This window comes from Gallinula chloropus (assembly GCF_964237585.1).
Source record: "Gallinula chloropus genome assembly, chromosome: 14".
Taxonomy (NCBI): Eukaryota; Metazoa; Chordata; class Aves; order Gruiformes; family Rallidae; genus Gallinula; species Gallinula chloropus.
The window spans coordinates 14,599,313-14,617,372 of record NC_140099.1 but is presented as its reverse complement, the minus strand read 5'-3'; the positions used below and the strand labels follow the sequence as shown (position 1 = coordinate 14,617,372).

The 18,060-nt window shown below is 44.7% G+C and overlaps 1 protein-coding gene across 2 annotated transcripts in view; it reads right to left on the bottom strand.

Moving 5' to 3' along the window:
• The window catches only part of LGR4 (leucine rich repeat containing G protein-coupled receptor 4), a gene marked incomplete at its 5' end in the record, with an annotated part of 83,161 nt that extends 65,556 nt beyond the window's left edge, over positions 1-17,605 (bottom strand). For both annotated transcript variants that reach the window (XM_084270496.1, XM_084270497.1), the window contains one exon: positions 17,421-17,605. In XM_084270496.1, the coding sequence (XP_084126622.1) occupies positions 17,421-17,605 (185 nt within the window). The remainder of the gene's footprint in view (positions 1-17,420) is intronic.
• Positions 17,606-18,060: the final 455 nt, after the last annotated feature.

Below are 18,060 nucleotides of genomic sequence, written 5' to 3'. Positions count from 1 at the left end.
GGGGGCTTCTGAAACCTCTCTGGGCAGCCTGTGCCAGGACCTCACCACCCTCATAGTAAGTTGTTCTTACCATCTAATCTAAATCTACCCTCCTTCAGTTTGAAGCCATTACTGCTTCCCCTATCACTACACTCCCTGATGAACAGCCCCTCTCCCATTTTCCTGCAGGACCTCTTCAAGTACTGGTAGGCCAATCCCATGAAAGGCAGCATCTGGGACAGGAGACCAGCCCAGCAATACAAGGCACAGCCAAAACCTGCAAAAATCATTAACAGAGGGTATTTTGCACGTCAAAGAACCACAGGCTGATGCTCTGGCAATCTGCAAAATGCTCTCACCCCTGCAAGAAAGTAGGAATAGCCTTTTTATGACTGACAGAAGCCCCACACAATACCAACAGGGACCAGAACAAAGACGTTTTTATTACTAACGCCAATCTGAGCAAATATAAAAAGCAACGATTTGAAGTCCTCCTCTCTGCACTACCTATGTATCCAGCAGGCATTCTTTCACAAGCACCACTTGCTATAAAGTCTTGATGCATGTAGGCAAAATGCAACTGGGTATAAATCAGCTTACACTTTTTTTTTTTAAATATACCAAATAGCTGCTTGTGTCTGTACTGACACAGTCAAGGAAGTAACTTGCCTTTGAGAAAGGAAAATCTAGCAGCTGTACTCAGTGACTCTGCTTGACAAAAATCAGACTGCCTACGTGGCTATTATATATCAAAATTTCTTCTAGTCTTAACTGCTGAATGAAGGCCCCAACAAATAATACGTGACTATCACCTGTCCTACGTGCTGTTAGTTTCTTCCTTCAGCAAGAAAATAGGATGCAAGTATACTAAAAAGAAACAAAAAAAAAGAAAGAAAGAAGATGACTAGGTTCCTATGGGTTTGTTTACAAGGCCTGACTACAACCTCACGTTTTTGGAAGGCCTGTTCACAAGCCTTCATCAGAACATGTTGTATTGCTGTCCCTGACACAGCTTCAACATCAATCAAGCACGAGTTCGCACTCAAACAGTTCACGTGATTATTTACCACAGCAGTTCAAGATGGGACTCCTCTCCAGCAGGGAAGAGCAAGAAAATGAATTTAAATTCTGAAGATGACCATGAAACACCAACCTAACTCAACCCAACGCACCAGCCGCAGTCCAAAACCATACTATACTGATGATAACCTCACAAGTGTATCTGATAACACTGCAATATAATGTGAAAACGTGCCACTGAAAAAGCCAAGCCAGACCCAGGGCCTCCCATGCCCTCAAAGCATCACACACAGCTCCAAGTAGCAGACAGAAAGGCTTCCCTCTCACTAGTTGCATGGCTCAGCATCCAGGAACAACAAAACCCTCCCACACAACAAAATGATCGATCCCTCCCCACCCCCAAAAACCCCTATCCTGCCATCAGAGGTGCTTGCCAGTGGGACTGTGCTGGTTACAAATCATATCCCAAACTGGATTGTTGCGCTAACCAAATTTAGTAGTACAGCTCTGGACTTTTGGATTCTGCCCTAACACGAACAAAACCAGTAATCCTTAATGTTGTTGAGCCAAGAATACAAACCAATTAAAAATTAGCATATTTTCTAATTTTGAAGGAAAACGTACACAAGCAAGTGAAATCTTTCATGGAAATCCTCATCCAAAAAAAACCTGATAGCCATCGCTTGCCATTATAAATGAAGGGGGGTCAAAGAAGCACTTATTACTAGTAATTTTCTTGAAAAGGCCAAGTTCTCTCTTCAGTTTAACTCTGTTCTCAGTATTTACATGACTACACCTATTTAAAACTGAGTAGATTTTAATCACTAAACTGTCAAGAAAAAACTTAATGCAAACAGAACATTGCAAGTATTTACATGAAAAACAAAGACCTACCACATTAACTATCCAGCCCACACTCCCAGCAACTGGGATTAAGGCTTGTCAAGTTTAATCATGTACATAGGATCCTTTTTTTTATTTTTCTTTATATAAACACATCTAATGCGCATGTGTGATGGAAAAGCAAGGCACTCACAGAAGGCAATCAAGGAAGTAATCCACCTGTATTTCTAGCCTGCTTATAGACAGAAGTAGCACATGTATCTTTCTGGCAATACACATCTTACAGATGAGCTCCCAGAAGAAAATTGGGCTTGTGAACAGTTGTCTCCTTGGCTTTCTCCAGACAACAAACATGGGTATATTTTTACTTCAACATAGCTATTCCATAGGCAAGGAAATACACTCTAGCTCTTACCTAAAAGCCACTGGGTCAATGTAAAATCCTTATGATGTATAAACCCATGCTGCAGTGAAGACAAGTACAATGGTTGCAAAGTGGACAAAGGTTATCTCTCACAAGCTTCATTAATAAAAAAGATCTGGTTTTTCTTGTTCTCACTGATTTCAAAGTAGTCCAGTTTCTTTTGCCTTGAAAGCCTATGGTTTTTACTGAACCAGGACACTGGAGCCAGTAAAACTTGCCCACACAGCTTGAAACCAGCCCCTAATGTGCACACCTTAATGCTACTGACACCCTGTTTTACCCATTACAAATTTCATCATTTACTACCCCCCACCAATAACAACTCTTCCAATCTATTGCCAGCAAAACCGTGAAGCTACTACGAAGAAAAAATTAACTCCCTGAAAGTTGAAAGGGTAAAAAGGTTTTTATTGAACTGAAAAACCCATATCCCCTTTTGTTTTGAGTAACAATACATCTCTTAGCATCAATATTTAAACTACCAGAAACGGAGTAGTGCTCTGCAATTCTAGCGCCAGATGCCACAATAAACACCAACAGACCTTACATTCACTACCAAAACCAAAAAGTATAAGCCAGATGTAGGAATTTGTTTTAGCTTTTATGGTTGAGGGACAAGTAATCCTGGAATGGATCAAAGATTAGAGCTTTAAGAGATTACCTTACAATAGAAGGTGAGAAATCATTCAGAAAATGATGTCTTTTTATCTGTTTTTAAACAAACATCAGGATGTAATGAAAACAGCAGTGTAATGTAGAAACATACATAGTTCTGCCATGTTCAAAACAGTTTATTTCTTCCACATACATCAAAAACCAGTTGACTTTACAAATGTATTTAATCTGTAATTAATAGTAGAGTTAAATAATTATTCCAAAAGCTAGATATTCAGGGGTCCAAGACAAATGGAACCTTTTGCTACTTTTCATGGTATCTACCACAAAATGGTTGTTATAATAACGTAAGGACTATTTACAGTAAACATGGTAGAGAAGGAAGCATCCCTGTCCCTCTGGCGTACCAGACTGTTCTTTGTACAGCACACATTAATATAAATTGAGAAGGACAAAGCTATTAGAAACAAGTCTTTACCACTCATTCCAAGAAATGATCCATCATACCTCCTCTACCTGGGACTGAAAATAAAGGATGACATGAAGAATTTGTGCAGTTTATTCTTGTTGGGCTTTACCTTTGTTTTATTTTTCTTTGCTCCATACTATGTATTATGAAGGGCAGCAGGAGGAGCAGTCAGAAGGGTATAATCCTGGGAAATGTCCACACAATTAAACACATATTGCTTTGCCGTCCCAGGAGCAATCAGTCAGGCAGCATTGCATCCCCTTCACCTCACCAGGAGTCGTTCACTTTTGACATTTAAATAGCGTATGACTAAACAGCAGCTGCTAGTAAAAAGAAATGGCTGAATGGATGTTATTTACTAACTTAAACGTCCTTTCCTTTTTACCTGTATTGCCCCACTACAGTACCAAAGCAGTGCTTTTCTCCTGATTGCCACCTTTACTTAAGGGAGGAATGTACTAAATTAGCATGCTCTGAAGATCCAGTAGCTGAGTTTCAGGTATAGGTATAAATTACGTTTCCAAGACAGCTCCAGGCACAGCCTTATTTGGAGTTGCTTACCGAGCGACTATGTTTCTCCAAACAAACTAATGTGCAGAAGGGTAAAGGGCAGTGAAAGTAATTATTGGAAGGAAATCTCTCCCTAGGCCAGAAAAGAATAATTAAGCTTGTGCATGTTAAATCACACAGGGGAAGCAAACACCAAAGTAAGGAGTGTTAAGCGACAGCAAGACCCATCTACAGTCTTCATGAAAGGAAATTAAAGGCAGGGGGCAATCTGAAGTTTAGGCAACACGAAGGCAGCATCCCCAAACTTCTCACAGGGTTCTCTGTATAAATGCACACATTTCCCCCACACACACCCCACACACAGTGGAGAAAACGTTCACTAGCCCAGTAATTAAATGAGCATGCTGAAACCTAAAGCAGTTAAACTGCATTCTGCAAGCCAGGATCCAACATAGTTAAGTTATTGCCCATCAATCTCTCTGCAGATAATATCTTTTTAACAGTTAAGATGCTCAAAATATGAACGAGATTTTAAATGTTCAGGATGCCTCTTGTGCTTCGACCGCCACGCTGGTTTGGAAACTGCCTTGTCTAAATGACTGCAACATATGGGAATAAGCATGATGAGTTTCTAGTCTAGTCCTTCCTCAAAAGCCTTGGGCTATTGTGTGAAAACTTAATGAAAGTCATTTGCACAACCCTGAAAAGCTGGTGAAGAAAAGCTGTAACAGAATCTCCTCCTTCTGAGCTTCGGAGTTGCTTATCTGGGGCAAAGAGCCTTTCTAAGACTTCAGCAACCCAGTCACTGCTGACAAGATGGCAGCAGAATAGGGGTGGTTTGTGGTTTCAACTGCACACACTCTTGGTTGTCATTTGCCAAAGTTTCTTGGATGATATGCCTATATTCTCTGAAAATAAACGATGTGCTAACTGATTTTAAAATATAAAGCAAATTACAAAGCCATTTCTAACATCCTATGTACTCCAGGGATATCTAAACCAAGGGAAAACTACTTCACAATGATAGGCTAAAAAGCAACCCCATTTAAAGCCATACTTGTGTGTTTGAGCTCTGAAAGGAGAGAAGCAAAACACATACTGCAGACAGACCTTAAGGCTTTCCCAGTAATTTTGCAGATATGAATTGTGAAGAGATCTACCAGCCTCAAAGGCAGTGCCTGCTAGCACTGCTGCAACAACTCTTCTGCCTCCTTTACCAAACTTTAAGAGTTTATTACTCTCAACCTTTTTAGAAAAGCCTTCAGATTAACTTCCAAAGCTGGAAAGCTCTACATACCAATGGATTTCATCCATGTACCACAGAGCTAGACAGAGAGGTGCCTGGGCACAGGATCCTCAGCACTGTCACACAACAAGGCCTGCACTGCAATGAAAACATACAGACAGGCTCCATCAAACCTTCCAAAGACCATTTACACACTGAAAACAGCCACATGCAAATATATCTCTGCATTTTCGCTGTCAATTCATGCTGTTTCTCCTGTTTCTTAACATCAGAATCTACTTTTCCATTTCCAGTGGTAGTTTAAGAATGGCACCAGCAATTAAAACCCACTTAGCACGTGGGATAAGTGACTGTAGCACTACACACTTGTCCTGTTTCCCTGTACCAGCACAATGCAACAAACGCAGCGGCTGTTCAAAGTAGCGTGGGTTGGGGTTCTTTTTAATGTACATGTATCATGAACACCACGTAGAATCCTTAATTTCCCCAGTACCTCTGAAAGTGTGAAAAGCCAAGCAGGGACTGGTCATACAGGAATGAAATCCCATGTTCAACCAGTGCCTGTTGAAGAGAAATACTCCGGAACATCAGGAACAACAGGGCAGGGAAAAGGCACAAAATTCTTATTTTAAAAAAGCCAGAATAGTACCTGTTGCATGTTTCGACATTCAGTAGGTGACTCCTTATCCATTTTTGCCCTGACTAATAGTTACTACTCCAAGATTGGGGGGGAATTCAAGTCCAGCTGTATTCTCAACATTTTGGCGGGCTGGGGGGGGGGGGGGGGGGAGCGGAGCAGACAGGACTGAGTGAGTGTAAAGTGGTTTTATCAGACAGCAAAAGAGAGACATTCACAAATGTTTGCCAATTTGCACAGTATTCTGTAAAACAGACCCAAACCAGTGGGAACTTCTGGTATGTGTATTCTGGCCAAGCAGGCTGTTGGACAGCACAGGCACGATGTCCAAGTCCCAAATGGTCAAGTACATCTCTCTCAGTCACCAGGAACAAAGCCCGTTACCCTTCCGTCTTGTGGGACATCTACAGTTACATATTCTCCACTGGCACACCTGAAGCTCATGGAAGAAAATTCCATAGTGCTATGACATGGCAGAAATTCTCAACTTGGTTTGAAGCATTTGTTTCTGCTGTATTTATTATGGTGCCAAAACCTTACATGGGAAAAAAATAATTAGTCTGGCATGGACATTAAGAGAGCAACAGTTAAGGATGGAACTGTACAAAGCTCCCCCAGACACCTTACACACAAAATCCCAAAGGGCTTCAGTGCCTCCACACAAGTTGTGAGCAAAGAGCAAGTCCTGAGCCACATCTCTTGCTGGGCACTCGCAGAACAGAGATGAAACAGAAGCTGTCAGTTCCCACTGGAGGTGCCAAAGGACAAACGGGTGGGCAGAGCAATTTGCACAGCAAAGTGGTCTACAAAATCAATCCCATGCATCTACAGTAAAACACATGAGACTGGACACCAAAGTCACTGAGCACCATTCACTCAAAAACTGCCTATCTTTTTATGTTTATGTTGTTATTTCACTACTCTATTCCTGATGGCAATGAATCAACTGAGACCAGGTGATGTACTTTGCTTGAAGGAAACGGGGAATATATTTGGTAAGATAAATATCCAGGGTATGTGGAAACACACATCACACTGATGAATGTTACAGAATTTCTCCCATCGGCACAGTGAAATATCAGAGAAAAAAACATTTATCTTACGGGAGTGAAGAGACAATGACAGTGCAAAGGGTTCTCCTCTTAAACAGGATTTCAGATATATCATTGTTTAAACAATAGCCTCCTCTTTTGAGCACATTGTGGATTTGTTTTACTGGCACAATTACTTAAGAGTTGAAGAGTGGTTTGGTTTGGGTTTTTCTTAAGGAGGAAAAACTAGCTTTGCTGCACAACTGCAGAGCCTTCTGCTGAAGCAATAAACAACTGTCATTTATGATCTTCAAAACAAGTCAAAACCATGCTTAAAATGCCTAAATATCAAGACACTGTGCATTTTTGGTCTGGAAACTAGAAACCTGTCTTTCCAGGAAGGTGTTTAAAAAGAAATTAAAATCAACAAATAAACAAATTAGTTGAGATTTATGAAAATGAGATATCAAGAAAGAACAAGTCAATTCTAAATAAATGATTGACTGACCTGGATATTGAAGAGATTTAATGCCTCCACTAAAAACCTGGCACAGAGTCAGTAGATTTGCCCTTGGAAAGACATGGATTTTCTATACCTAGCAAGCCTCACACTACTTCTGTAAAATATTAACAGTTTGGTCAATATTAGGACATACCTTTTTTTTTTTTTTTTTTTAACCCAAGTGTTAAAACCAACAGCAGTAAAAAAGTACCAAAAGGCAAAAGCCTGTCCAGGTCTAAATCATCAGCAATGATGTTCTCTGAGAAGGGCCCCTTACACAGGGTCTTTTCTCTCCCAACTCAGCTTCACCCCCCCAGCCCCAAATTTCCACAAAGACCATCAAGAATCCAAGGAGCCACCCAGAGGAAACATGCCAGGGAGAACATTTAGTACCTCAAAAGAGCAGTCACTTGAGAGAAAACTCCAACTAAGAGATGAGCAAGGAGTAGATGGCTATTGGCAGCAGCTCTGCAAAACTCCCTTAAACAACAGGGAAATCTGGGCCTAAAAACATCAGTCTTTCCAATAGTGCAGGAAAAACAAACTCCCACTTTAGAGGCCAACACCCTGGGATGTCCTGTGTGGATGACAACTGACAGTTTAGTCCCATTTTGTGCTCTGAAAGGAACTGGCATACGGGGCATGTTCCAGCAGGACCCACACATCCGTGTTCGCATCATCCGCATCTGCCAAAAACCAAATACCAACCACTACAGTACCCAAAGAATTCAGAAATACCATTGCTTATTATCATATACTGGGAAGAATGAAATGTGACCACAGAGAATGCTACTGCCTGGTCACATTATGAGCACTGCACTGCCAAAATGGCTTTTCTTGGCATCTGGGGTTATGGTCTCTCAGCAAAACACCGCACCTTCAGCAAGACCATTTTGATGGCACACAGCAAACCTCATGGCTTAGCTGTACCGATCTACATAAAGCTCCAAGCACCCAGCCCTCTGCCCTTCCAGCCCCACACACCACTGGCAGACAGGGATGAGATATTCCATATGTTTCCTTTGTCAGTGACATGCCCATTGAAAGCGCAGCCACGCCGCTCTCCCCGCTGGGGCGCTGGGTCAGCCTATTCATCTGTAACCATGCGGATGTCAAGAAGGGAATGGGAAAACTCCCAAACAAAAACCCACATTTTCACAGGACAAGGTTATAAATACACAACTGCAGTTGCAGCATCATTGAGCTAAATTAAAAAGGTTTAGGCCTCCTCTGCATACCTTGGGAGTTGCATGTCTATCTATGATTCATGGCTAATTGTGTACCATTTGAAAGTCCAAACACTCCAAAGTTTTAGGGCTAAAAAAGACCTTGAGAGACCTAGCATTCCCCCAGCATTTGCCAGGGGGAGAAAAAGCAGAGGTCCACCACTGAGGAGGGGCATGGGGGAGGGAATAAGTCTTTATACTTTAGTAAAAAAATGCAACTGAGAGCTGCAAAGACAGCTGTTTACCCTCTGAGGGCCTGACTTCTTATGATGCTCTTCAGAACGTTCAGCAGCTTCAACTGACTGTGAGTTTTTCTTCATCTTTTTCTCATGATGCAGAATTAGCACTTGGTCTCTTGTAGAGAAATTTGTTTCCTCCTGCCCCAAAGTCAGCACCTTCTGTGTAACTTCTATCCTTTCTCCCAGTCTACGTTGATGGTTTGAGGGTCCTCTTACATTCTCAATGCAATGCTTACCACTATTAGTTACTATAATTTTAAAAAGATTATAGAATTCTTAGGCTTTGCAATGGCTTTTCTAGCCCAGAAGAAAATAAACAACTTTCAGTATTTTCTTAAATTCCCATCAAAAAAACACATAAAAAAAAATGTTCTTAACTTCACTGTGCAAAAATCTTGAGGCTGAGTTGCCACAAATCACCAATTGTCTGTATTACCTATAGGTAACCAAGTTAGGAAGCAACACTTTAAATTACATGTATATTTATCAATGTTAGGTTGAAGAACATCAACAAAAACAACCCAACCCTCAACACTGATGCACACTGAGCATCAAATTTCAGCAACAGACCTAACTCTAAAACACATCATCTCACCTTTTACCCACAAATATCTGGCTACATTCAAAACTGCTGTCACTTGAAAAACACAAGAAACTTTTTCCAATCGTGAAAAAAAGATTGCTTCTATCTACCATGTGGCTCATTACTTTACAAGTTTCCTCCCTGAATTATATCCATCAAGCAGAAATGTAAAAAGCACACAAAGGAAACCTAAGGAATTCGTTTTTCTATCTGCCATGCAATGAAGACAATTCCTCCTTTGAGGAGGCGGCATCAAATTAAATGAGATACACTGAATAATATGCTTTTTAATAGGTTTAAAAACATTAATGTCCAAAGCTGAGCCAATGATTTTACTAACTCCAAAACACACCAAGAAGAATGGGAGTTCCCTGTAACTAAGTCTAAGCAGCAAATATGAAAGCCACACAAGGAAAACAAGACTGTCAAAAATTCATTAACTGAGATTCTTACTTCCCAAAACTAAGCACGTCCTTCACAGATACCAGACCCCAGTCCACTAGGGAACACACATCTGTATCACTTCTTGAAAAATAGCCATCCACATGTTTTCAAACACTGTTACCATATTGACTGACATCACATACAATGCCATCAGTTAATTCTCATATATTCAAATTCAACAAGCTTCAACACCTACTTTAATGCTTTATTTTGACATCACTCCAGTCTTTGCTGTTGTTTTGTAGAAGATGTATATCACTAAGAACATAAGTTGACTGGCTGTATGCAGAATGTGCTTTCAAATTCAGGGTGAAGCTGAAAGAAAAGATTTTCCCTAATCTTTCAGCAACGATAATGCTTCTGGGAAACAGAAAGTTCTGACCTTGTCCCAATCCTGTAACAGTTAAATCATTCAACAGTAACATAAAATGCATTTTGCTATCTCAACTATGCATTTTTAAATAAAGGACACGTGATTTGGAAATATTGGAAACTTTCAACTTCAGTGCAACTCACTGACAGCTGCAGTAACTCAGCACTTGCAAAAAGGTCATGTGTTTTGCCAGGTTGATCATACGCTGTTTGGGCATGATTTAATTACACTTTCCAGGCAGCCATACATCTAATGCTAGATGTTTCCGACCTGGGCATCTCAGCTGTATTTGCAACACAAAATTGAAAAATCATAGAATCACAGACTGGTCTGGGTTGGAAAGGACCCCAAGGATCACAGAGCTCCAACCCCCCTGCCACAGGCAGGGCCACCAACCTCCAGGCCTGGATCTACACAAGGTTGCCCAAGGCCCAACCTGACCTTGAACATCTCCAGGGATGGGTCACCCACCACCTCTCTGGGCAGCCTGTTCCAGCCCCTCACCACTCTCTCTGTAAAAAAACTCCCCCTAATACCTAATCTAAACCTTCCTTCCTTTAGTTTTAATCCATTCCCCCTTGTCCTGCCAGTGTCTGCCCTTTTTAAAAGTTGGTTCCCCTCCTGTTTCTCTGCTCCCTTCAGGGACTGGGAGGCTGAACAAGCCCAGCTCCCTCAGCCTCTCTTCGTAGGGGAGCTGCTCCAGCCCTCTGATCATCTTCGTGGCTCCTCTGAACCCTTTCCAACAGTTCCACATCTTTCTTGTACTGCAGCCCCAGATCTGGACACAGGACTCCAGATGGGGTCTCACGAGGGCAGAGTAAATCCAGGCCTGATTCTAAAGCAAAGGCCTTCAAACATGTTTACAGTGATGGCAGTATTGATATAGTAATGCCAGGGTATCCCTCTCCTCCATGTGAGCTGCTGTGACACCCAGCTCTGCGTGCAGTTTTACATCAACTGAACCACCTGCCCGTCCGTCGGCAAAGGAAATATCAACAGGTACCTCCACCTTTCCCAAAAAGGTTGTGCAGGGCAACCTGGTGAAGGGAGAGCATTCAGAACCAACATCACATGACCAGAAATCTCTTTTCAGACCAAAGTTTGAGAACATCTTATCAGAAAACTGCAGCAATACCTGAAAGGCAGGTATGAAAAAGGAGTATTTACCTGTAGCAAAATCCTAGGTCACCAGAGCAGCAGATGGTGAGTCCACCAGGTTGGGGAGGATGGGCAGGGACCTCTAACCCATGAAATGCTGTTGGTGCCTCTGTTAACAAAGATCTCGTAACATTTAAATCTCTGTTGCCTCAATTTACTGGTTACTTCCAACAACGATGGCTTCTTTTCCTCTTGCCCTCTCCCACTTCTGTCTCCTATTTCTAGGATCACACAGACCTCTCTAACTTATTTTTGACTTTCTGCTTCTTCCACAAAGAACCCCAAAACCACAACTTGGCAGCAGAGAGCTGCAGCCTGAAACAGATTCATCCCTTAATAGACTCACTGCAGGCCACGGAGTCCCACGCGGCCGTGCTGAAACGAACCAGCCCCGAACAACTTCACTCCCTTCCTTATTTGCAAAACAAGGAGCAGGCAAACCTGAGCCTCTGGCAAAGCCTCCAGAACATCAACACCACACTAGCTCATGCCCATTCCCAGCCAGGGGTCGATCTTTAGAAACAGGCTTTTAGGAAAGCACAAGGGTGGCCAAGAGTGAAGGCACAAGAGGGTCCCCGATGTTCAGAGAAGGTCCCAGAGCACTGCAGCTCCCATGCTCTCTAAAATGAGATATGGGTGCTCAGCCCGTCTGAAATATAGGCCAGTAATTTTCTCTGGGTAAATAAGAGCTTGTGTTCTGCAAAAATTGCTGGCTTAGATGTAGAATACAAAACAAATAAAGATCCTTGCGGAGGAGGTTTCTTTGGGGTTTGTTTTGTTTTTCAGTCCTTATATTACAGCTTCCATATTTTCCATCTCAAGCAGATAGTTACTAGTAAATTCCTCTCAAGACCTCAAAAGGTAATTATTTACTACCATAAACTCGCTTACACTAACCTTCAACTTCTTTCCATGCTACAGACTTATCTTCATATTCATTCCCCAAAGTCACATTCACAAGACACTGCCAGTAAGCATCAAACAAGAAGCAATATACTGCTGATACAAACGAGCTCTACATATAAACTAAATGCCAAATACCTGACAAATTACATGCTATGGCAGGGCACTGGTTTGTTTGGGGTGGGGTTCCCCCCCCCCCAAGGAGGAAGAAAAGGAAAAGAGGAAAACACCAAATTTGCTCTCAACAGAGAACACAAAAAGGTATAAAATATTTGACAAACTTTGAAACAGCAGCTTTGCTTCTCTGTGTGCTACATAAGAGTGTCTACTTTCTATTTTTTCCACACAACTGAGAAATCAGCCAGTTTAAAAGGAACCATAAAGACGACTCCAAGCCTTGGGTAAAATCCGCTGGAGACTGCTACTGGAGCCACTGGGCTCTGGTCCAGTCACTGGGCTCTGGATGCTGCACCAGCAAACTCAAGTCCCTCTCCTGCCCGTGGGATTTCATGGGCCTCTGCAAACACGACCACATTTCTGCAGACTAACAGGAATACTCATACCAAAGTGACACGATGGTGTCTTTCCAGGAGGAGCGAGGAAGGCATGTTTTTAGAGAGACCGAATAAGCTGTTTATGACTTGCCATCCCATCACCAGCATATGGCACGGGCAAGTGAAAAACTGAACACTGTAACTGTAAAACCTTCAAACCTCTAATTAGATAAGAGGTTTTCTATCTGAGGAGGACTGCAATTATGCTACGTTTTCCAGACTCAAGGTCATGTCTGGACATCTTTTACTTTTCAACATAACAACTCTGTGAGACAGCACTCTCAAAACCTCAGCCAGGCCCCTCCTGTGCTTATCTGACCGTAGCACGATGCAAAATATCTGCGTGTCAGTACTGGACGTGTTGGAAGGCATCTCACATCTACCTACTGTGTGTCATCGTCGTTCTATAAAAATGTGCCAGGTGAAAAGACAAAAACCCAAAACCCCCCAAAAACACTCAAAACATGCAAGCTCTGCTGACATATCATTTTGCTGCTTATATATAGATAGGAGTAGGAAATAAACGTGAGACAGTGCAGGTATTTCCAGATAGCCTGCATATTGAAAAGATAATCAACTCTGCAACTGCTGAAGCAACCTGTGGTATGACACAAGTAAAAAAAAAAAAAAAAAAAAAAGAAAGGCTCCTTCTCAACCACCAGTAGCTTACAAAGCTGGTGGATAACCCAGAAATTTAGACAGAGTAAGGTTAAAAGAGTAATAAACCCCAAAATATCAAGACCACCTTTTTATGCTGAAGGTCTGCTCTCTATGGCAGCCAGGGCTCAAAAGCCACTCCCTTCACAACTCCAAGAAAGTAAAATTAAAGCATTCCCTGAAAACACAAGCAAGAAGCATTAGAGGGAATTACCTGTATTTCATGTTTCAAGTGCCCAAAATGTAATAGCAGGCAATGAGAAAAGACTATGTACCTAATGGTTGCCAGGCAAGCCCCTGAAATGGCCAGGCCCATATTAGATGTCTCCAAAGTCATTATCTAGAATTATCTGCTTTTCATCTCCTGGAAAAGACTCACAGAGGTATTAAACCTCCAACACTGGAATTTCTGCTCTCAAACTGACACCCACGAGAAGCACAAGTATGCCACACTGTAACTTTCTTCCACTAGCGTGCATGTGTTCTAGCCCATGGCACGTGAAATGTCACCACAGGTATCAGGGACACACTGCATTGATTAAAAAACCCAAACAACAAACATTTTCACACTCTTGCACAGGCATCTCAACTTGCTAGACAACAGTTATTTTGCAACACAGCAAAATCACAACCTTCATAAACAGGCAGCTGGTAATTAAGAGTTACATAAACACCTACCTAAATTATACAGAGCAAATGGCCGCCTACAGTGAAAGTATCAAGTAATTATCCCTGGTCGTGTCCTCCTGACTCCCTCTGCATTCCTTCCCATCCATCCCCTCCCCTCCAGCCCTTCAGAAGAGTCTGGACCTACTGCTGCTAACTCTTCTCTTTTCCGAGCACTTGTGTATCTCCCAAAAATCTCTTCACCAAGATGACTGTGGTTGGGATGCTGTACTCACCTTTCCTTATTCAAATTCCATCTCTCAAAGCTCACCGATGACTCAAAAGTAACGAGCAGATACTCCGTCCTTCCCAGCTGCTCGGTCTGATGCAACCATCCTCACGTGACCACGTAGTACTTCAGTAACCATATAACCCCCCTGCTATGACCCCAGTCTTCCTCTCCCTACGTCCCAGCTTTATGGTTACACTGCATTGAGCCAGGTATGAATGAAGCAGAGTGTCTATCTGATGCACACTACGCCAAAAAACAACCCTACTGCGTTTGGAGGAGCTTTCTGACCACCAGGGTAAGCAAGGAACAAGCAGCCCATCAGTCAAGACGCTCAAGAAAAAGAAACACGGAAAGAGAAGAGGAATCCAAAAGGATACGCTTTTGAGGCTCTACACAAATCACTGCCTGACCATTCATGGGCAGCCCAAGAAACACGGCGGTACTTTAAAAATACACCTGGGAGTTTATGCTAAATAATTAACGCAAAGAAAATAAGACTTCGGGAAACAGAAGTACCAAAATTAAACATCAACCCCCCCTTCCATGGTTCTCAGCTGCCTTGAAACTCATTCACTGCTGATCTTGGGATAATTGTGAGCAAATTCTCCTCAGTTGCTCTCTCCTGGCCAAAGCCAAAGTGTAGGCACAGCTTTGCTTTAGTACTGCAGAACATGGATTGTAACACTCTCCAGCCACCTCTATATTATGGACTCTCTGCTGCTATGGGCTGTAACAACAAAAAAAAGGCCCACAGCAATGCCAAGGGGATTTCCTGGCATCGTGATGCCGCCTGACACAAAGCACAGAACAGCTTTCCTCCCTTCGCAGAGCTAAGACACTATGCCACGACACAAACACACCAGCTGCGGGGGTGATGTTAGGTATTAATTGTTTCCCCTCCACACAAGCCAACTTAGCTTCTCTGGCAAAACTCAAGAGGGTCAGAAATGAGTTTTCTATTGCCTACAAAACTGTTCTCTACATAACTTTGACTTCCATCAGCTTCACTACAACGAGACTACTGGAGCACAAAAAGTCACCTTTTTTTTTTTCCTTCTGTAAATAAGGAAACAAGAACTAAACACAAATGGGGACCAAGAATGTCTCCTTCACTGCCACAGAAAGAGATCGAAGCTTCTGATACATTTTAAAGAATGCAAAGCTGATAGCAACAAAAACTCATCCCCAAACACACTGAAGTACATATCCAGGTCTCCTCTGGATTTGGCTGTAAGCATAAGCCTGCTTCTAGAAATTCACCCACACAGTAAGTAGGAACTTACAAACTGAAACTCTTTGGCAACCTTATCTCTAATGGGTGTTGGCTATGACAACTTGTACCTACTAGAAAACGAATGCCAGGTTGCAGACACACAGGGATGTACCGAGCCCATTTTACAAGACAGACAGACAACGTAGTTGCCATAAAAACTTGCACTTAAACGAGGCTTTAACCAGACAGGTTTCAAGTACTTTATGAAATCGGGCAACATCCCTGCTTTACCTGTGGAGGAAAGAAAAGACAGCTGACCAGCGAGTCCAAGGCTTCACAACTGGGTCCCTATCCCAAGCGCTCACAAAACACTGCTTCTGCCACAGGAAAACCAGCACAAAGTCAGCTAATGCTGCACCAACACAAAAAGGAACAAAATATTTAAGCACAGGTAACAACTGAGACCTGTAACTTTTCACTATTCACCAAGTACTATGCAAGCAAAAGGCCCAGTATCTTTCTCCACCCAGTTTGAACAATTAAAAGGAAAAAACCCCAGAAGGTCCAAACAGGTAGGGAAAGCTTGGAAACCTGCTCACTAAACAAAACCTCCAGTAACTAAGGGTAAGACTCCCTTTGCATATTAAACGTAGGCAAACAAAGAGGGAAAGAAGCATGACGTTTTCCAAGGCTTACACTACCGCTGTATTTTTGACAACGCAGCAGTTCAGTACCGACCTGAAACCATGCGCCCTCATTTGCTGTAGTGTGCTCTGTATTGTACACTGTACAGGCAGCAAAGCTTTAGTAACAGCGAACCTGACCACTGGCCCATACAAGACCTCACTCCAGCCTGTGAAATCCGATGGGAAGCAGGGCAAGACTGACAGGTTTTATTGTGAAACTCAACTGGTTTGTGGACTAGCAAAACTACCATATCGAAAGCTGCAAATCCTTCTTGGATTGTGTCTCTACAGAACTGCCCGTTCCTCAGCCAGAATTTTATTCTTAAAGTTACCAAAGCTCAATGTGAGATCCACCAGCCTTGTGCCTAGTTTACAATAGGAGGGTAGACAAGCTGTTGTAAGGGTTTGTATTCCCCCCCCCCCCCCCCATCTGCGAGCAACAAACTTCCCGAGCCTTATTTGTGCCGGTTTTCAAGGTCCAGCTGCTCATCCCATACCGAAAGATGCTGGAAAAGTGAAGGCATCTCTGTTTAACCGGATCCCCGCACGCTGCGAGCTGAAAACGCCTTAACTTTTGGGATAAGAGGGGCTTAGCCTGGGAACCGGCGTGCGGAGAAAACCGACGAGAAAGGCGCTTGGGTGCGAGGACATGGAGCACACACACCCCCCACACACACGAACAGCGATTCCCCTGCCTCGGGACGGCACCAGGACCCACTCGGGCCCCACACCGAGATCTCCTCTCTCGCTCCCACAGGTCGCCAGCAGTTCCCCCGCCTCACTCCGCTACCCGTCCCGGCCGCTTACATCTCCCCGGCCGTCCCCCCACCCCCCCCAACTCCCGGGGCTTTCTGAGGGCTCTCCCCAGCCCGCCCACCGGACCCCCTCGCAGGACTCCGCAGAGCGGGACGGCGGCCACGGCCGGAGCCAGAGCCAGGTGCCGCCTCGAGCCCCGGGCCGCCCTCACCTGCCCCACCGGGGCCGGGCCCTGCGTGCGGCCCGGCGGGCCCGGCCGCTGCCCACAGGCCGCCCCCCGCGGGACGGGCCAGGCCGGCGGGGAGCGCGGCGGCGCCGGGGGCGGCCGCGTTACGCCCGCAACGGCGACAGCAAATACATAAACACGCAGTAATCGGAGGTTTGCTCGCATAAGAGGGCAACAGAACACCCACCCCGCCCGCCGCGGCTACCTGCCCGCCCCGGCCCAACTCACAGGGCGTGCGTGAAGGCGCTGAGTCCCGGGGGCACGGCGGCCAGCCCCCGCCCGGAGCAGTCCACGCCGCGGTCACCGTCGCAGCTGCAGGAGGCCGGGCAGGGCGGGGTGGACGCCCCGCCGCTGGGCCCGGCCCAGATCCCCAGGCCCCAGGCGACGAGGCCGAGCAGAGCGAGGCACCGCATCGCCGGCCCCCGCAGACCGCCGGCCAGCCTCCCCTGGCTCGGCTCGGCCTGCCGTTCTCTGCCGGCGCTCTCGGAGCACCGAGCTCACTTCCACCGGCTGGCGGAAAAAAAAAACGTGTGTATTTAAAAAAATAAATCAGCGGGAGCAAAATAAAATAAAACCAAACAGGCGTCTGCCGCCGGCGCGGCGCGGCCCTGGGGCTGCCTCAGCGGCGCACCCGGGAAGCCAGCCCTCCGCCGCCCGCCCGCCCCATCCAACGCCCGCAGCGCCCGGCGTCGCCGCCGCTCATCTCAGCCGAGCAGGTACCGCGCAGGGGCGGCCATGGCCGGCTCGCCCACGCCGCTGCCGGCGGGTGGCGGTCCCCAGGGAGAGCGCCGGTGGCCGTGCGCCCCGGCCCTGCGGCTGCCTGCGGCGGGGCTGCCCTCGGCGCCCGCCCGGCCCTCCCAGCTCTCGG